The sequence below is a fragment of the Heterocephalus glaber genome, unplaced genomic scaffold (assembly GCF_053883595.1).
Source record: "Heterocephalus glaber isolate CG9 unplaced genomic scaffold, H.glaber_assembly_v1.0 deba00001688, whole genome shotgun sequence".
Classification (NCBI taxonomy): domain Eukaryota; kingdom Metazoa; phylum Chordata; class Mammalia; order Rodentia; family Bathyergidae; genus Heterocephalus; species Heterocephalus glaber.
Window position 1 is genome coordinate 5591801 of NW_028258413.1, and position 14508 is coordinate 5606308.

Consider the following 14508-nt stretch of genomic DNA (forward strand, 5'->3'; position numbering starts at 1 on the left):
TGTGCTTTACCACTAAGCTGAATTTTCAGTTCTCAAATCCATGCTTTAAATCACTACATTTATTTGCTTCTTTCTTTATCATATTAACTAATTTTTCACGTCATTAACAAACCATTGCAAACATCATGTAAATGAGGTTGTCAGTAGGCTCATCTCATTGAACACTTGTAGCTCACAAGCAGTAATACTTTTAAAATTTCGTAGATTTCAAGAGCAAAAATGGGACACTGTTGTTTAAATTAAAATGCATTTAATTTCCAGAGACTGAATATTCTCATATGTTTATGAGACATTTGTATTTCTAAAGAAATATATTTCTCAAATAGGCACAATATAAATCAGCAACTTGAAGGAGGTCCAGCATACCAGGGGTATTGAAAGACTTTAATACAAGAAAGACTGAAAATATTTTGATTTTTTCCCTTTAACTATTTCAAATCAAACTAGTTACCAAGTTAGTAAATCTACTAATTTTTGCATGATACAGGTTGTTGCATTAATGAAGATAAACTAGCAATCAGTATTTAAATTCTCATGTATACATGATGTTAGTTCCTGAGAATAATTGATTCTGACTTAAAAATTCCTCCTTAAAATCTTATTTACATCATTAATTTTAATATCTAAGGAAAAATAGCAAAAGTACTTGTTAAGCAAAGGTAAATGCAAAAAAGCCCTTATTAAAATTTCACACAGTCATGGCTGATGTCATTTTAATGTATTTCCAGTGCTCAGTTATTCTCATTTCCTTTGGGGCCCCACTACTTTTATTGGATTCTGTTTAACATGACAGTTAAAGCCACCGATTCATTTCATCTGATTTATCCAGGGACAATGCCTCAATTATCTTCCTAGGCAAATTATTTCCTTGAGAATCTAATTCTGGCTTAATCTTCTAAGTGATTTTAACTCATTTGCTTTATACCTTGACAAGTATAATTATAAAAAGAGGGGGAAAAGGTGTATAATTATGAAACATAAAGAAAAATATTACATACTCCCCAAAAGACAGTTTTAGTTGGTTTCATGAATTATGAATCAGAAGTCACACGAATATAGCAGTGTGAGTCACAAAGGACCCACGGGCCAGGGTGCAGGGCCGGGGACCTGAGTTGGGAGAGGGAAATGGGCAGTTGTCTCTGGCTACCACAAACTTTCCCCCTGGTGTACTCCCCCTGTAGTCCTGGGCTTGGGGACTAGCCTGCTTCATAGGAGAAACTCCAACTTACCACAACATTTATGTTAAATTAAAGATGTACACAGGTATAGTTTTAATGAACATTTTCTAGATCTTATGTCTACATTTTTCTAAATTTCCTTGTTAATAGTTACCGAGGCTTGGCTTGAGATAACCACTCTAGATTATGTCTACAAGGAAACAAATTACACACTTTTTAGCTTAAAAAAACAAACAAACTGTAAACCCCTCAAAAGTCAGAAGTCAGTATTTAAGAAATGAACTTCATTGGACAAAACTCACAAGATTACAAAAGGTCTGAACTTCTGAAGTTAGATAAAGCTCCCACCCAGACAAGCCCATGCTTATGTGGATGCATATAGTCGGGAAAGTTAGGGAACTCTCCTAGTGATTTGGCAAAGGTGTCATGATTCTTAAGTGATACATAAAATATCCATTACAGTAAGAATTACATTAGAACAAAACAGTAAAAAAGTAGGGAAATGATTTAGGACAATGTTTAATTTATGGTTCAGATGTGAAGTCTCATGTTCAGAGGTTGGGGGTTTGGAAATGTCATTGGATCATGGGGGTGCTATAATCATAAGTGGATTAACTCATTGATGAATTCATAGCTGAATGTGCTGCTAGCAGGTGGGGACTCATTGATGAAGGTGATCACCATGGGGTGGGAAGAGGACCTGGAATGATCTATTTTTGTCCCTGGATTCTCCCTTCTCTCTCTGCTTCCTAGCCACCATGGGATGCACAGCTTTCCTTTGCTATCCAATTCCACCTTGTTGTTTCTGCCTTGGAGTCAGACAACCATGGACTTAACCTTTTGAAACTGTGAGCCAAAATAAATCTCTGCTTATTTAAATTGTGGGTGTTGAGTATTTTATTCCCTCAATGCGAAAGTGATTAATATATACATTTAAAGTAGGATATGTATATAAGGCTGAACAATATTAACATATGCATAAATTTGTATTCGTATGTGTGCATAAATATATGAAGACCAAAAAGTTTTGGTAAAGGTCCTAATAGTAGATATGCACATGATTTCTTCTTTGTATTACTAGAAATTTTACTATATTGAGCACTTATTCCTACAAAAGTCAGAAAAATGTTATTTAAGATGAATAGAAGGAATAGCAACAACAGTGACACCTTAATAAAATACCAATTTCCAAGAGAATCTATAAAACCTGGAGTGTACATGAGCTGGCATCTTAGGTCTTTTTAGTAATATCAAATAACAATTTGACTTATGCATTTAATAGTTTGATCAAAATACTTCCTGTCTCTTGGAAGCTAAAAATACATGTAGATATCAAATCTCAGCTATAACATTATATAAAGGCAGTTCTAGTATTTAGAAGTTACTAACAAGTTATTTTTCTTTTCTAAAATTATCTTCATTTTTCTTTTCTACTGTTTTTCAAAAATGCAGAAATAAACCAAGGCACATCATTGGCATTAGAACTCATTCAACGAACAAGTGTTTTCAAGTACTTTTTGTGTGCCAAACACTGGTCTTCACACTCGAGTCTCTAGTGATGGAAATAATGTTCGACTGCAGTGACAAGTCCAATGTTATCTCTGTCACTTAATGAAGCAGTGTTATGAGTAAAATAATAATCATATGCTCTACTTCATAGGTAAAGTATAGTAAACAATAGACTTGTTTGTTTAGGAAAGAATATAAAATCATCTCTCTTATTTATCATAGGGCATATAATTTTTCTCACTTACATAAAGAAATGGAAATTGCTTGATTACTTACCCCAATATTAAACATTCCTGCAAAATACTCCATATTTGCTTGAATGAACCAAATGTTGCTTAAACCTAGTTCATCACTTCTCTTCTTAGCACGAATTAATGATAATTCCTTGTTTTCTATTAATATAACCTGTATATTACCCAGAAAAAAATAGTATATTCAGTAAGATTATTCAGGCTCCAGTGAAAAGCATTATTACTATATTTCATAGCCTTAATTATGTGCAACATACTATAGTGGTCCTCTGTCCTGTGCACAAACATCAGTAAGGTCCTTGAACCCTTGAAACTTATACGAGTAATATTTGCTATCAGTGAAACAAGACACAAGCATACATACAGTGTGATGAGTATTATTTTGTAGTTTACTCTTGAGATGAGAGTCTCACTAACTTCCCCAGACTGGACCTGAACTCGTGATCCTCCTGCCTGAGTCTTCCCCATAGCTGGGGTTACAGGCATGAGCACACCAAGCCTGTGACAGTATTTAATGAGAGACAAAAAAATGTATATTGGGAGCACCCAGAGCTGATGATCACGGAAGATTTTCATGGGGAATTAATATATCAACTGAGGCCTAAAAAGTGAACAGAAATTAGCTAGGGGACTGGAAGAGTGTTTTAGGCAGAGAAAAAACACGTGGAGGCCCAAGGTGGAGAGGGTGTGGTGTGTTTGAAGACCCGAGCAAGCTGGCATCTCTGGGCCATGTGCAAGGGTGACGGGGCATGGGGAGACAGGTGGAGAGGGTAGAGAGGTAATGGGCGCTGGATTCTGCATTGTGATGAAGAAGATTCTGGCAGCCGCAACGAGAGTACAGATTGGGAGCGGTGAGGCAGAAGGGAGCGAAAAGTCAGGGGCCTTCTAACCCCGAACCATGGGTGAAGAAAGACACTCTCCTCACTCTCACTTCTAGTTCCTATTTTGTCCTTACACTTGCCTGCATGGAGAAGCCTGGACCCCTTTGTAGAAACACTCGGTTAGAGTACATGTGGTATTGATGGCTTTCCAGACTTTATTCCAGCCAATCCCTTTTCCAGTCTCAACTAAAGAAAGGGACTATGTCCCTGACTCCACCTTGCCAGAATTCTACTGTGACCTCTCTTCCTCTTTATCATGAAATGTTATTTTCCTTCATAGTAAAACAGATATTTGCCTCTTCTCTTAAATTTTCTGGTTTATTTAGTCTTCAGTGTCTAAGAAAAGAGAACACTTCATCCCCAATCATTCTCTTACGTGTCATTCTGACCAGTGTACTGGTTTGTCACATTTTTTCTTCTGAAAGTATTCAGTGTAATTAGCTCATACCTTCCAGAGAGCTCACAGAGCCTCTGTTCAGCTGAATTTGTATGAAGAAGAAGAAGAAGAAGAAGAAGAGGAGGAGGAGGAGGAGGAGGAGGAGGAGGAGGAGGAGGAGGAGGAGGAGGAGGAGGGGGAGGAGGAGGAGGAAGGGGAAGGGAGGGGGAGGGGAACAAAGACAACTCTCTCCCATGATTTTTGTGTTAAAAGATGGTCACTGAGGGCCGGGGATTTAGCTCAGTGGTTTTGCCACCTGCTGCGCAAGCGCAAGGACCCGAGTTCAATCCCCGGTACCAAAAAAAAAAAAAAAAAGAAAAGATGGTCACTGGGGAATCAGCTTAACATGGTGGAAGATTAAGTATAAATTTCTAGCCAACAGTGGCAATAACTGAATACAGTACATTTACTTAAAAACATACTACATAGTTACTAAAACATGATCACATGTAAAACTATTACCAAGAGGAAAAACATGTATGATACGTTATTGAGTGGAAGCAGGGATTAAAACTGTATTAGCATTTTCTAACAGTAATGTCCATATGAACAATGGTTTAATGAGAACAAAAGAAGAAACACATTTGGTGAATTGATGTAGTAAGTTTAGGTTTGCTTTTTTTTTTTTTCCAAAATCTTATTATTATAATTTTGATGTAATGGATCAAAAGAATACCAAAGGAACATGCTAAAGCAAGTTTCAGAAGCTAGCATTTCTAGATATGGTTATGTCGAAAATTAAATAAGTTTAATCATAATTATTTTATTTAACAAAGGAAGTTATTTATTTTAAAAAGTATTTAAGCATATGTACCTTTTTAAAAAGTTGATAACTGTTTCGTGGTCTTATTTTATTTCTTTTCCCCCTTAAGATTCTGAATCTTAGAAGTTTACTTCAAAGGCAAAAGAAAAATGCCTGTGCCATGTATTTGACTTGGGTGAGTGTTGTGAATTTAAGAGCAAGGACAAGCCCGACTTGGCTAGCTGAACTGTGTTTAGCTAAAATGCTTCCTTTTACTTGTTCTTTAGGATTTACCTGGCACGATGGCAGCATGTGAGCGAGAACAATTCCAACATGGCCCTGAAAGAGTCAGTATCAGAGGAAGTTAATTTCGGCCCTCATGGCTTCTGCTCATTCCAAGACAACAGATAAAAACATGACCTTGAATGTGATATAGAAAAGTCACATGGTCTTGGAAAGGATAAAAGAGACATGTAATACCCCGCCGCTGCAGAAATCCACAATTCTGTCCCCGGGCTTGGCCTGATTTATCACCACATAAACAAGGTTGTTTAGCTGCTGCTGCTTCCTCAGAGCTCGGTCACTGGACATTCGGCCTGGGAAAGACGGAGATGAGGAGAACGTTACACATGGTGAGGGGCCAGGCAGACACGCTTGGAACAGACTCCTAGGGCACAGCAGGGAGATGAGCATGCACACAGGAGAACGCGATAGATTTCACATAGCTGACATGAGGGGACCCAATGACTGGAACACAGAGATTCATGCTAGTTTTGATTCACTTATAGAATTTATCTTTTGATGAAATAAAATATCTTTCAGTGAGTAGAAACAAGAACTAAAACATTAGTTCAGACTCATAAGCAAAATGCTTAATAAAATTTAGCTGGATGGGAAAAAAGCCAGTAACTGTCGTCTCCCTTTATCACTCTTAGACATACACAGCAAAGTTGGTCTACTTTGCATACATTCCTTAAATCTCCTTGTAGCAAGGTGTATAATAAATAAAAGCATTCCTATCATTTAACTGGCACGTCCTTGAACCCTGAATTCTTCTGTGAGGGCATTTGGAAACCCTGCCCCGTGGCTGCTGCGTTGTCTGAACTGTATCAATGGTGGTTGTATTTAGAGATTTAGCTAAAATGGTAAATCTCTGGATTTTTCTTTTTCTTTTTTTTCTCTTTGAAGCTTCCTTTCCTCATGAGTCAGACATAGAAATTTAATGCAGTTATAGATTAAAGATAAGGCATTTCCAAGTATGAAATGCCTTGAGCCCAGCAGCATGAAAATATCTTAACCTCACTTCAAAACCCACTAGTCAAGTCCACAAAAAATCTGCACAAGGAGGAAAATATTATTTGTTTTCACATATTTTAAGTGCATTCTTTACAAGAGTGGTTTGATAAAAGAATTTTAAAAGATACTAAGGTTTTTGGGGTGCATTTTAACAGAAAAACAGCACATTACTTTTTCTTCTTTCTTATGTTACTAAATTAAATAAAAAGTATTAGAAAAATTTTACTTTAGGACAAAATAGAAAATTATAATTTCATAATTCACAGCATAACACATATACATTATGTTCATAATACTTCCTAGTCAGCATACAAAGTATTATCAATGTCTGTATGTCAGTGGATCCATCTATATCATATACTGCGATGGCCGCATAGTATTTCATTCACTATACACCGGAATCATGTAACCAGTTCCCTGTTGTAATGATATGATCACCGTCACACCGTTGGATGTTTAAATACCATCTCAATTATTCAGCACGGCCTAAGGCGAATTGCAAACACGGAGAGTTTGTAAGTCACTAGTCTGGTGACTTCATTTGTGAAGATAATTGAATGTGGCTTTTAAAGGAATTATCCACATTTTTCTCTACTAAAATAATTGTAAAATAGTTTAAACATGAAGTGAAAGCCCCTGTAATCCTATCCTTCACGGATAACCACTCCTAAGTGATTTTATTAAGAAAAATTTCAAACACATAGCCCAGTGGCGAGACCCTCACAGTGCACACCTCTATATCAAGTCCACTTTTCATCACTGTAATGAAATACATGACGCAGTCTACATCAGAAGAAGAAGAGGCTTATTTAGCTTGGCTTTAGAGGTTCAAAGTCCACCCAGCGCTGTGCTGGCTGTTGTGAGGCCCCAGGCAGATGGCAGAAGAAAGAGACCGCACGGCCCGGCCAGGCAGGGAGCCGAGAGACTCAGGATCAGGGTCTGTAACAGCTTGTCCTCTGGAGGACTCACAGCAGGAGACCAGCGCTCCCGTTCCACTCCGCTCTGGAAGGTTTTACTGCCCTCCTCAGCCCACCGCCCTGGGGACCAAGTCTCCAGCACACAGACCTTCGCAGGACAAGGAACACCTGCATCGCACCGGGGTTGCCTCCGCCCTCCACCTACACCATACCGGTAACAGCTCACTGGGCTGGATTCATAACACGCCTGGCCATCCACCCCCTGCTCACCCTGACGTGCCTCATTTTTATGAAAATGTAGATGTAATGTGGAGAAAGAAGAATAGGAACAATGGAGAAGCAGAGGGGTGGGGGGTCAGAAAACAAACAAAACAAAAGCCCTTCCAGGCTCTTTGGAGATCACAAATTCTGCTACTAACAGGAGCCACCAGGAGGCAAGGAACAAGCACCGGCATTTCTGGCTTTGCTCTGTTTGTGGATTTCCTAGTAGCTCCTTGCGGAAGGATTTTCGTTAAAACAAAGTCAAAAGAAATGATCTTTTTCTTAAGAACAAGGAGTCAGGAAGGAAAAATTTATTAAATGGAATACAGTACTCAATAGCAAATCTTATACCATATTGCTGTTAGAAATTTAGAATTACCTAAAATCCTTAGGTCTGTTTCTAAAGCCAGTGCTGATAGATTGGTATTTTTCGTAAGACTGCATCTGTGTGTGTGTGTGTGTGTGTGTGTGTACGTATGTGTAGCAAGGAAGGTGGAAGGAAGGCTGAAGGCATAGAGGAACTTTCCTGGGTTGTGTGTGAGTAGAGAGACTGTTATGTTGCAAGTAATATTCACAAAGGTGGAGCTAAAAATACAGCAGACAGATGCCCCAATGCTTTCAGGAAAAATTGCCTCTAATAAAACATTCTCTCTTCCATTTCAGTCTTATAAACATTATGAGGCTTCTGGAAACACAAACAGAATCTCAAATGTATTTAAAGAAGGTTAAAAAATGGTATTTTGGGGTATGGTAAAAATGAAGGCCCACTTTCTGTTTTTTTATCCAGTATCCTTGTGCCTGAGACATCATGTAGAAGCATAAAATTACAATCTCCTTTAGCCTGACTAAAAGGGATCATTCTTTAGGTGCAATGGAAAAAGAAACCCAAGAGCAGAACGTTTTAACCCAAGTGAGGGGGTTTTTCTGTGATGTCATTCTCCTGTAATGGCATCTCTAATCCAGTTGGAACACTGGATTATTTAGACAACTTTAGTGTTGTTTGCATTGATTTCCCAAAGGCAGTACAGGACAGAAGCCCATTTTTAAGCCAAGGACAAGGCATGTTAAAGCAGCAGCATTTTCAGTTGGTCCAGAACAACAAATGAACGTCAGTGGGAAAGTGCCCATGTACAGCCAGGCCATGTGCTTAGTCTAATGATTCATGTCCCAAATCAGGTGGCTCTTCACTTCTGTTTCTTAGCCTGAAGAAACAAAGTGCCTTGCATGTTAAACTGCTTATAAGAATAAAAATGGCTGGGTTGGCTACATATGAGACTTCACTGCTAAAATTCTTTTGCTGTTTTGTTTTCAAAGCATTTTTTCTGAGTTGTTGCAAAACCATATCCCGTGAATTTTAGATAATATATACAATTAAATATAGAGACAAAGAAATGGTTAAAATGAATGGTTTAGAGATTTTTAAAACTTGATTTTGCTTTAAAAGCTATAAAATCAAGAGAGCAAAGCCAATTTCTTCCACAGAGACTGCTGCAGTGCACACTACTCTTCCCGGGAAGGCGTGAGACAAGTGAACAGACCAGTGGCACTGACTTGGGCAATGACAAGAAAGAGGGACGGCGACAAGCACATATTTTCATGTTTTCAAAACAGCCTGATGAGCAGCATCAAGACAGATAGGCCGGTGAACAGCCTTTGTCAGGGCAACGGACAGGCGAGCCCAGCCCCGTCCCCAGGGCAGGTATGTTCTTCCTGGTTCAACAGCTGCCAGGCCCCTAGGATACCCCAGCACTTGTCTACCTGCCGAGGGAGGATGCATCTCCAAGTGAACAGCAATCCCTGCCTCCAAGGGACTAACAGAGCATCTAAGAAGAAGGTGTGCGGGTATCAATTCTCTGCAGCATATGAGCACTATTGTTGAGACTTTAGAGAGGGCGTCACAAAGCCGTGGAGCATTGCAGTTTACTCTAGAGAAACAGAAATTTACGGGACAGTCCTTGCTGAGAAACCAGGTCCACAGCAATCTAGCTTATTTAAGGGAAACCACATTGAGCTTAACAAGGAGGGACTGACGGGGAGGTGGGAGAACAGCAGGTGGACCAGATGGGAAAGGCCACTGCCTAGCTCCTCTGTCTTTGCACATCCTGCAGAAAACATGCCTTGCTCTAATAGTAAAAGTGGGGCCTTAGAGATCAGTTTTATCCAAATAAATAGCACTGTTATTCTTACATTGCATATGAGACACATTCTCTTATAATGCTAGCTTGCATCATTTTTATCCTGGATAATGTGTATCTTCAAATTAGATAAGATTATTCCTAAAATTTTCAGGAACATTCAACCTCAGCTGCTGCTCACTGTAATTAACTGATTCAATTAAAATGGAATTGAATCATCAAAACTCACTGAGTCACTCTGAACCCTGGTGTTCTAGATGAAGACCTCTGTTGGAGTCCACATTGGGTTCTCCTTCCTGGGCTCCTCTTCCCTAGGAACACTCCTCAAGTGCTGTGCTCACCAGCTTCTCTCTCTGCACCATAGCGTATTGCTAAGTAGGGTTTTCCATTAGTGGGACACAATACACACAATACCTACAGCAGAAGAGGTTTAATTTGACTCATGGTTCAGGGGATTCAGTGCATGGTCAGCTGGCTCCAAGGCAGAAGCAGCGTGGTGGAAGGGTATGTGGAGCAAAGCTGCTCACTTGTTAGCAGCCAGAAAACAAAGGGAGGGTGGGAGTTCCAGCGAGAACACCTTCCAAAGGCACAGCCCCATTAACACACCCCCTGCACCTAACAGCACATCCAGCTATGGACATCAGTTGATGAAACCACGGAGAACTACAGTGCCCCATGATCCAACCACGTCTCCAAGGAGGCTTATTCCAGTCAAGCCGACACCAAGATTCACTGGCGCTCTGTATCACTAAAGTCTCTTCAGAGTCTACCCTGAAATAGTTCTCCTTTTTAAAATCAGCTTAAAGGTTTTCCTCTGTCCTAAGAAAAAATAAACACACACACAAAACAAAAACAAAGAAACTTGACTTCTTGGTGAGAAAACAAGCACCTTAACCACCCGGGCCCTGACTAATCTGCCAATGTCACTTTCTGCTGCCCTCTGAGTGTCCCTGGTGCCCAGCCTCTCTAAACAAGTGACAGCTCCTTGAACTCAGACAAAGTCACTGACTTTATATGGGTGTTCCCTTTACTTGAATCCTTTCTTTAGAACCTCAGGGACAAACCTCATCACTTTGCTCACCCCAGGCTGCTTTTAGAAAAAGTAATACATATTATTACAAAAGTAATAATGCTAATAGTAATAATGATTTTTTTTTTTTGGTACCGGGGATCGAACTTGGGACCTTGCACTTAGGAGGCAGGTGCCAGAACCACTGAGCTAAATCCCCGGCTAATAATGATCTTTAAAAGAAGAAATAATTGGGCTGGGGATTTAGCTTAGTGGTTTCACCACCTGCTGCGCAAGCGCAAAGACCCAAGTTCGATCCCTGGTACCAAAAAAATAAAGAAATAAAAGAAGAAATAATTATTTTTTTCAGACTCTTTGCTATTACCCAAACATTGCTAATATTTCTACTATCAAGCCTATTATTATTAATTAGCAAAAAATATTTCTTATTACAAAATGATACTTAGGCAAAATGTATTATAATATCTCTTCAAAAAAGAAACATTAGCTGAAATTGTCCGTGTTCCTGGAATAGATATAGGTGACTTTTCCTGGAACAACATGAAATTGGTTCCAATTAAATGGAGAGAGTATTAGAAGACTGATAGGCATATAAAAGGTGCTCAATGTTAGTTTTAATCAATGAGTTTTCTCTTCCATTGTAACATAAAGTGCATTTCAAGGCAGAATGCTAAATTTTGCAGGCATTAAGTATAGAAAGAAGTTAGAAACCAATGCTATACCTTCAGTTTTTGAAATAGTGAAAAAAGTCAACTATGAATTAGCATCTTAAGAACGGAGGGAAGTTTCTGAAAGCTTGTGAGGGGATAAGAGAGCAGGTATTTAAAACTCTATAAACAGACATCAAAATTAGAGTGCAGGAGCAGAATTCTTGAGGAACACCTGAGAAGGTGCATGGAAATATGCAGCAACATAAAGCTTCCCCTTTAGGGAGATTTTGTCTTAAATTCTGCAGATAATATGCTGGAAATACTAAAAATTTAAAATGGTCCTTTCGATTTTACATGTTTGAAAGCCAGCTGCAGGGTAGCATCACTGATCCTTGTAACTATGCTGCCTCCAGCTCTGAGGCTTGTGCGGTGGTGGGCGCGGTGTACCCAGGGCCTCCATCCCATTCACATACCACATTTAGTGTAGGAAGCCAACAGCAGCCTAGTGATGCGACAGCACTTTTACTCTGATTAATTTTGTACATATAACAGTACAGCATTCAGTAATATGAACTGAAAAGACGGTAGAATTCAGCAGAAACTCAAAATTGAGAGGCTAATCTATATAGTGGACCCTCAAGTTACGACTGGCCTGACATATGAACAAGTTGGGTTAATTAGGTTAATGGAAGATTAATCTGCCTTTTGTTATCTATCACTCGTACCTAGGTAAACAACCAGATCTCAGCTGTATTGACTTACAACCAACTTGAGTTACAACCCGCCCTTGGGAACCAATCGAATTCATAAGTCAAGGGTCCACTGTACTTCCCAAATGAACAAATGACTTCATAAATATCTTTCTCAGTCAATCATTCAACAAGCAAATCAGCCAACCAACTTGACCTGCATAGAACTATTTTGGAAAATGTTAGGCACAAAGAAATGCATAACATTTTGCTTCTGTCCTTAGTGAACTTACACCTCATTTGATTATTACAAAACATTATATTAGAGTTTATAAAATGTATTTTATAAGCTACATTATAAAAAACATTTTAAAGTAATTTTAATATAATTTATAAAAATCCATATATGTTTCATTAAAGCTTCTAAACTCTTTTAGAATGATTGATTAGACTTTCTGATTGTTAAGCACTTGAATAAGTGATGTCATGGTTTAGATCTAAAATGCTCCCCAAGTTTCATGTGTTCGGAGGTGAGGCTTTGGGGAAGGTGGCTGGATCATGGGGGCACTGTACTTATCAGTAAATCAATCCACTGATGAATTTGGAACTGAATGTGTTGTTAGGAGGTGGGGCCAGGTCAGAAGAGGTAAGTCACAGTTGTTGTAACCTCAGCCCTGGCTCCTCCCTTCTCTCTGTTCCTGGCCATGATGAAGTGAGCAATTTCTCCTGCCATGCCTTTGCACCATGTTCTTTCTGCCTTGGAACCAGATGATCTTGGACTGGATCCTCTGAAACTGTGAGCCAAAACAGCCTTTCCTTCTTTAAGTTGCCAGTGTCAGGTATTTTGTTCTAGCAACAGAAAAGTGGCTAATACAGATAAAATCTCATCCAGCCTCACAACTGCCAGGCTCACAGGGTAGAAAACATTTTCTTTTTTCTTTTCTTTCTTTCTTTTTTTCTTTTTTTTTTTTTTTTTGCATATGAGGACATTGAATAATAAGTTTGAACTTGAGGTTGCTCAAATTTAGCACTTGCTCAAAAACACACAGCTGCTAAGAAGTGAATCTAGAACTCTAAATGAAGAGTTTCTAACTCCAGGTTCAGTCTTCTTTCCAACACATTTTGTTACTTCTTAAGAAAACAGATAACTCTGATTGAGATTTAGGTTGTTTCATGTCTGAGAGTCCAAGGAAATGAGATGATTTCTAATAGGCAGGCAGGTGATTTCCCTAACACTTATATCTGAGGGAAAAATAATTCTTCAGAATCAGTCATAATTGCATTTTATCTCAATTTTCCCTCTAAATAAAATTTCAAAGAACAGGCCAATAAAAAGATCAATTTAAGCTGGGGATTTAGCTCAGTGGTTCTGCTGCCTGCCTCATAAGCACAAGGTCCTGAGTTCGATCCCCAGTACCCCCCCCAAAAAGATTAATTTAAGTTTTGAAAGTCAGTGTTTTGAAATATGGCATTAGAGGTCTCATAAGTCACTGTGTTTAATGAATTGACCTTTGATTGTCAGATTTTCCAGAAAGAGACCATTTCCCCACCTTGCAACTGTAGCAATCTTTTTGAATATATAAAAAAGTGACACAGGGAGGTTGAGCAATCAATTTGTTGCAAAATAGGATTTCCCAGGAAGAAAGAAATGGAAATAGATTGGAAAGAACTTTCATGTTACAGTACTGTAGATGCGCAGTAAAAATAGCTTGCACTTCTAACCTTTCCATATCTAACTCTAAGGCATCTTTTAAAAAGCTGATAACTAAAAACGTTTAGGGAAGATGCTGATTTGAGGGACAAAATATATCATTTTCAAAGTCAAAGCTTCTGCTTTATTTATAGAAGAACTCAGATAAAGTGAATAATGAAAACTTTAAAACTATTTTCTGCTAATTTTCTCTTAAGATGAACATTTTGACCTTAGAATACCAGAATGCAGAGTTAATTGAACACATACATTTCCATTCCATTCAACTATTACTTATACCACACAAAATAAACATTACTTTGCTCTGGTATTTTGGTTTTTTCTCCAAAAAAGCCCACAGTATCTTTCAAGTTGTCCACAAGATGAAAAAATGCTTTTAGAACAAAAAAGTTAACTCTAGGAAACAGTTTCTTTTCTTTCTTTTTCAGAGGCTTCAGTTAACAATAGGATTTTAGGAATTTTAAGAGTTTCATTAACTTTCTGAAGGCATTCGCGTAATCCTCTTCTCACTTCCAATTTGGCATGCTTCACAGTAATTAAATGAAATCACACTCTCACAGCTCAAATGGTGAGAGCTAATTTTCCTACTAGAGAGAGCCTCTTTTCTGCATCGTATTCTAATTTCCACTATGATTAGATCCACAGTTTTTCTGGTTCAATTTTATTCGTATCTTTTATTTTATGTAAGAAACTGAAATGCTCTATATCTAGTGGCATGGCCCCAAATCTTCTGATAACACCAATATTGTGTTTATATGGAGCATCCCCATGGAACTGCTGTGTCCTCTTGAATATGAGCTCTCTGAGCATGCTTATGAGCAT

General features: G+C 38.5%; 1 protein-coding gene across 6 annotated transcripts in view; it reads right to left on the minus strand.

The window, feature by feature from the left end:
- Gstcd (glutathione S-transferase C-terminal domain containing) overlaps window positions 1–14508 on the minus strand; it is a 117438-nt gene that overhangs the window by 19459 nt on the left and 83471 nt on the right. For all 6 annotated transcript variants that reach the window (XM_013066074.3, XM_004866247.3, XM_004866248.3 and 3 more), the window contains 3 exons: window positions 5478–5593; window positions 5292–5336; window positions 2964–3092 (listed from right to left, as the gene is read on the minus strand). In XM_013066074.3, coding sequence (XP_012921528.1) covers window positions 2964–3092; window positions 5292–5336; window positions 5478–5593 — 290 coding nt within the window. The remainder of the gene's footprint in view (window positions 1–2963; window positions 3093–5291; window positions 5337–5477; window positions 5594–14508) is intronic.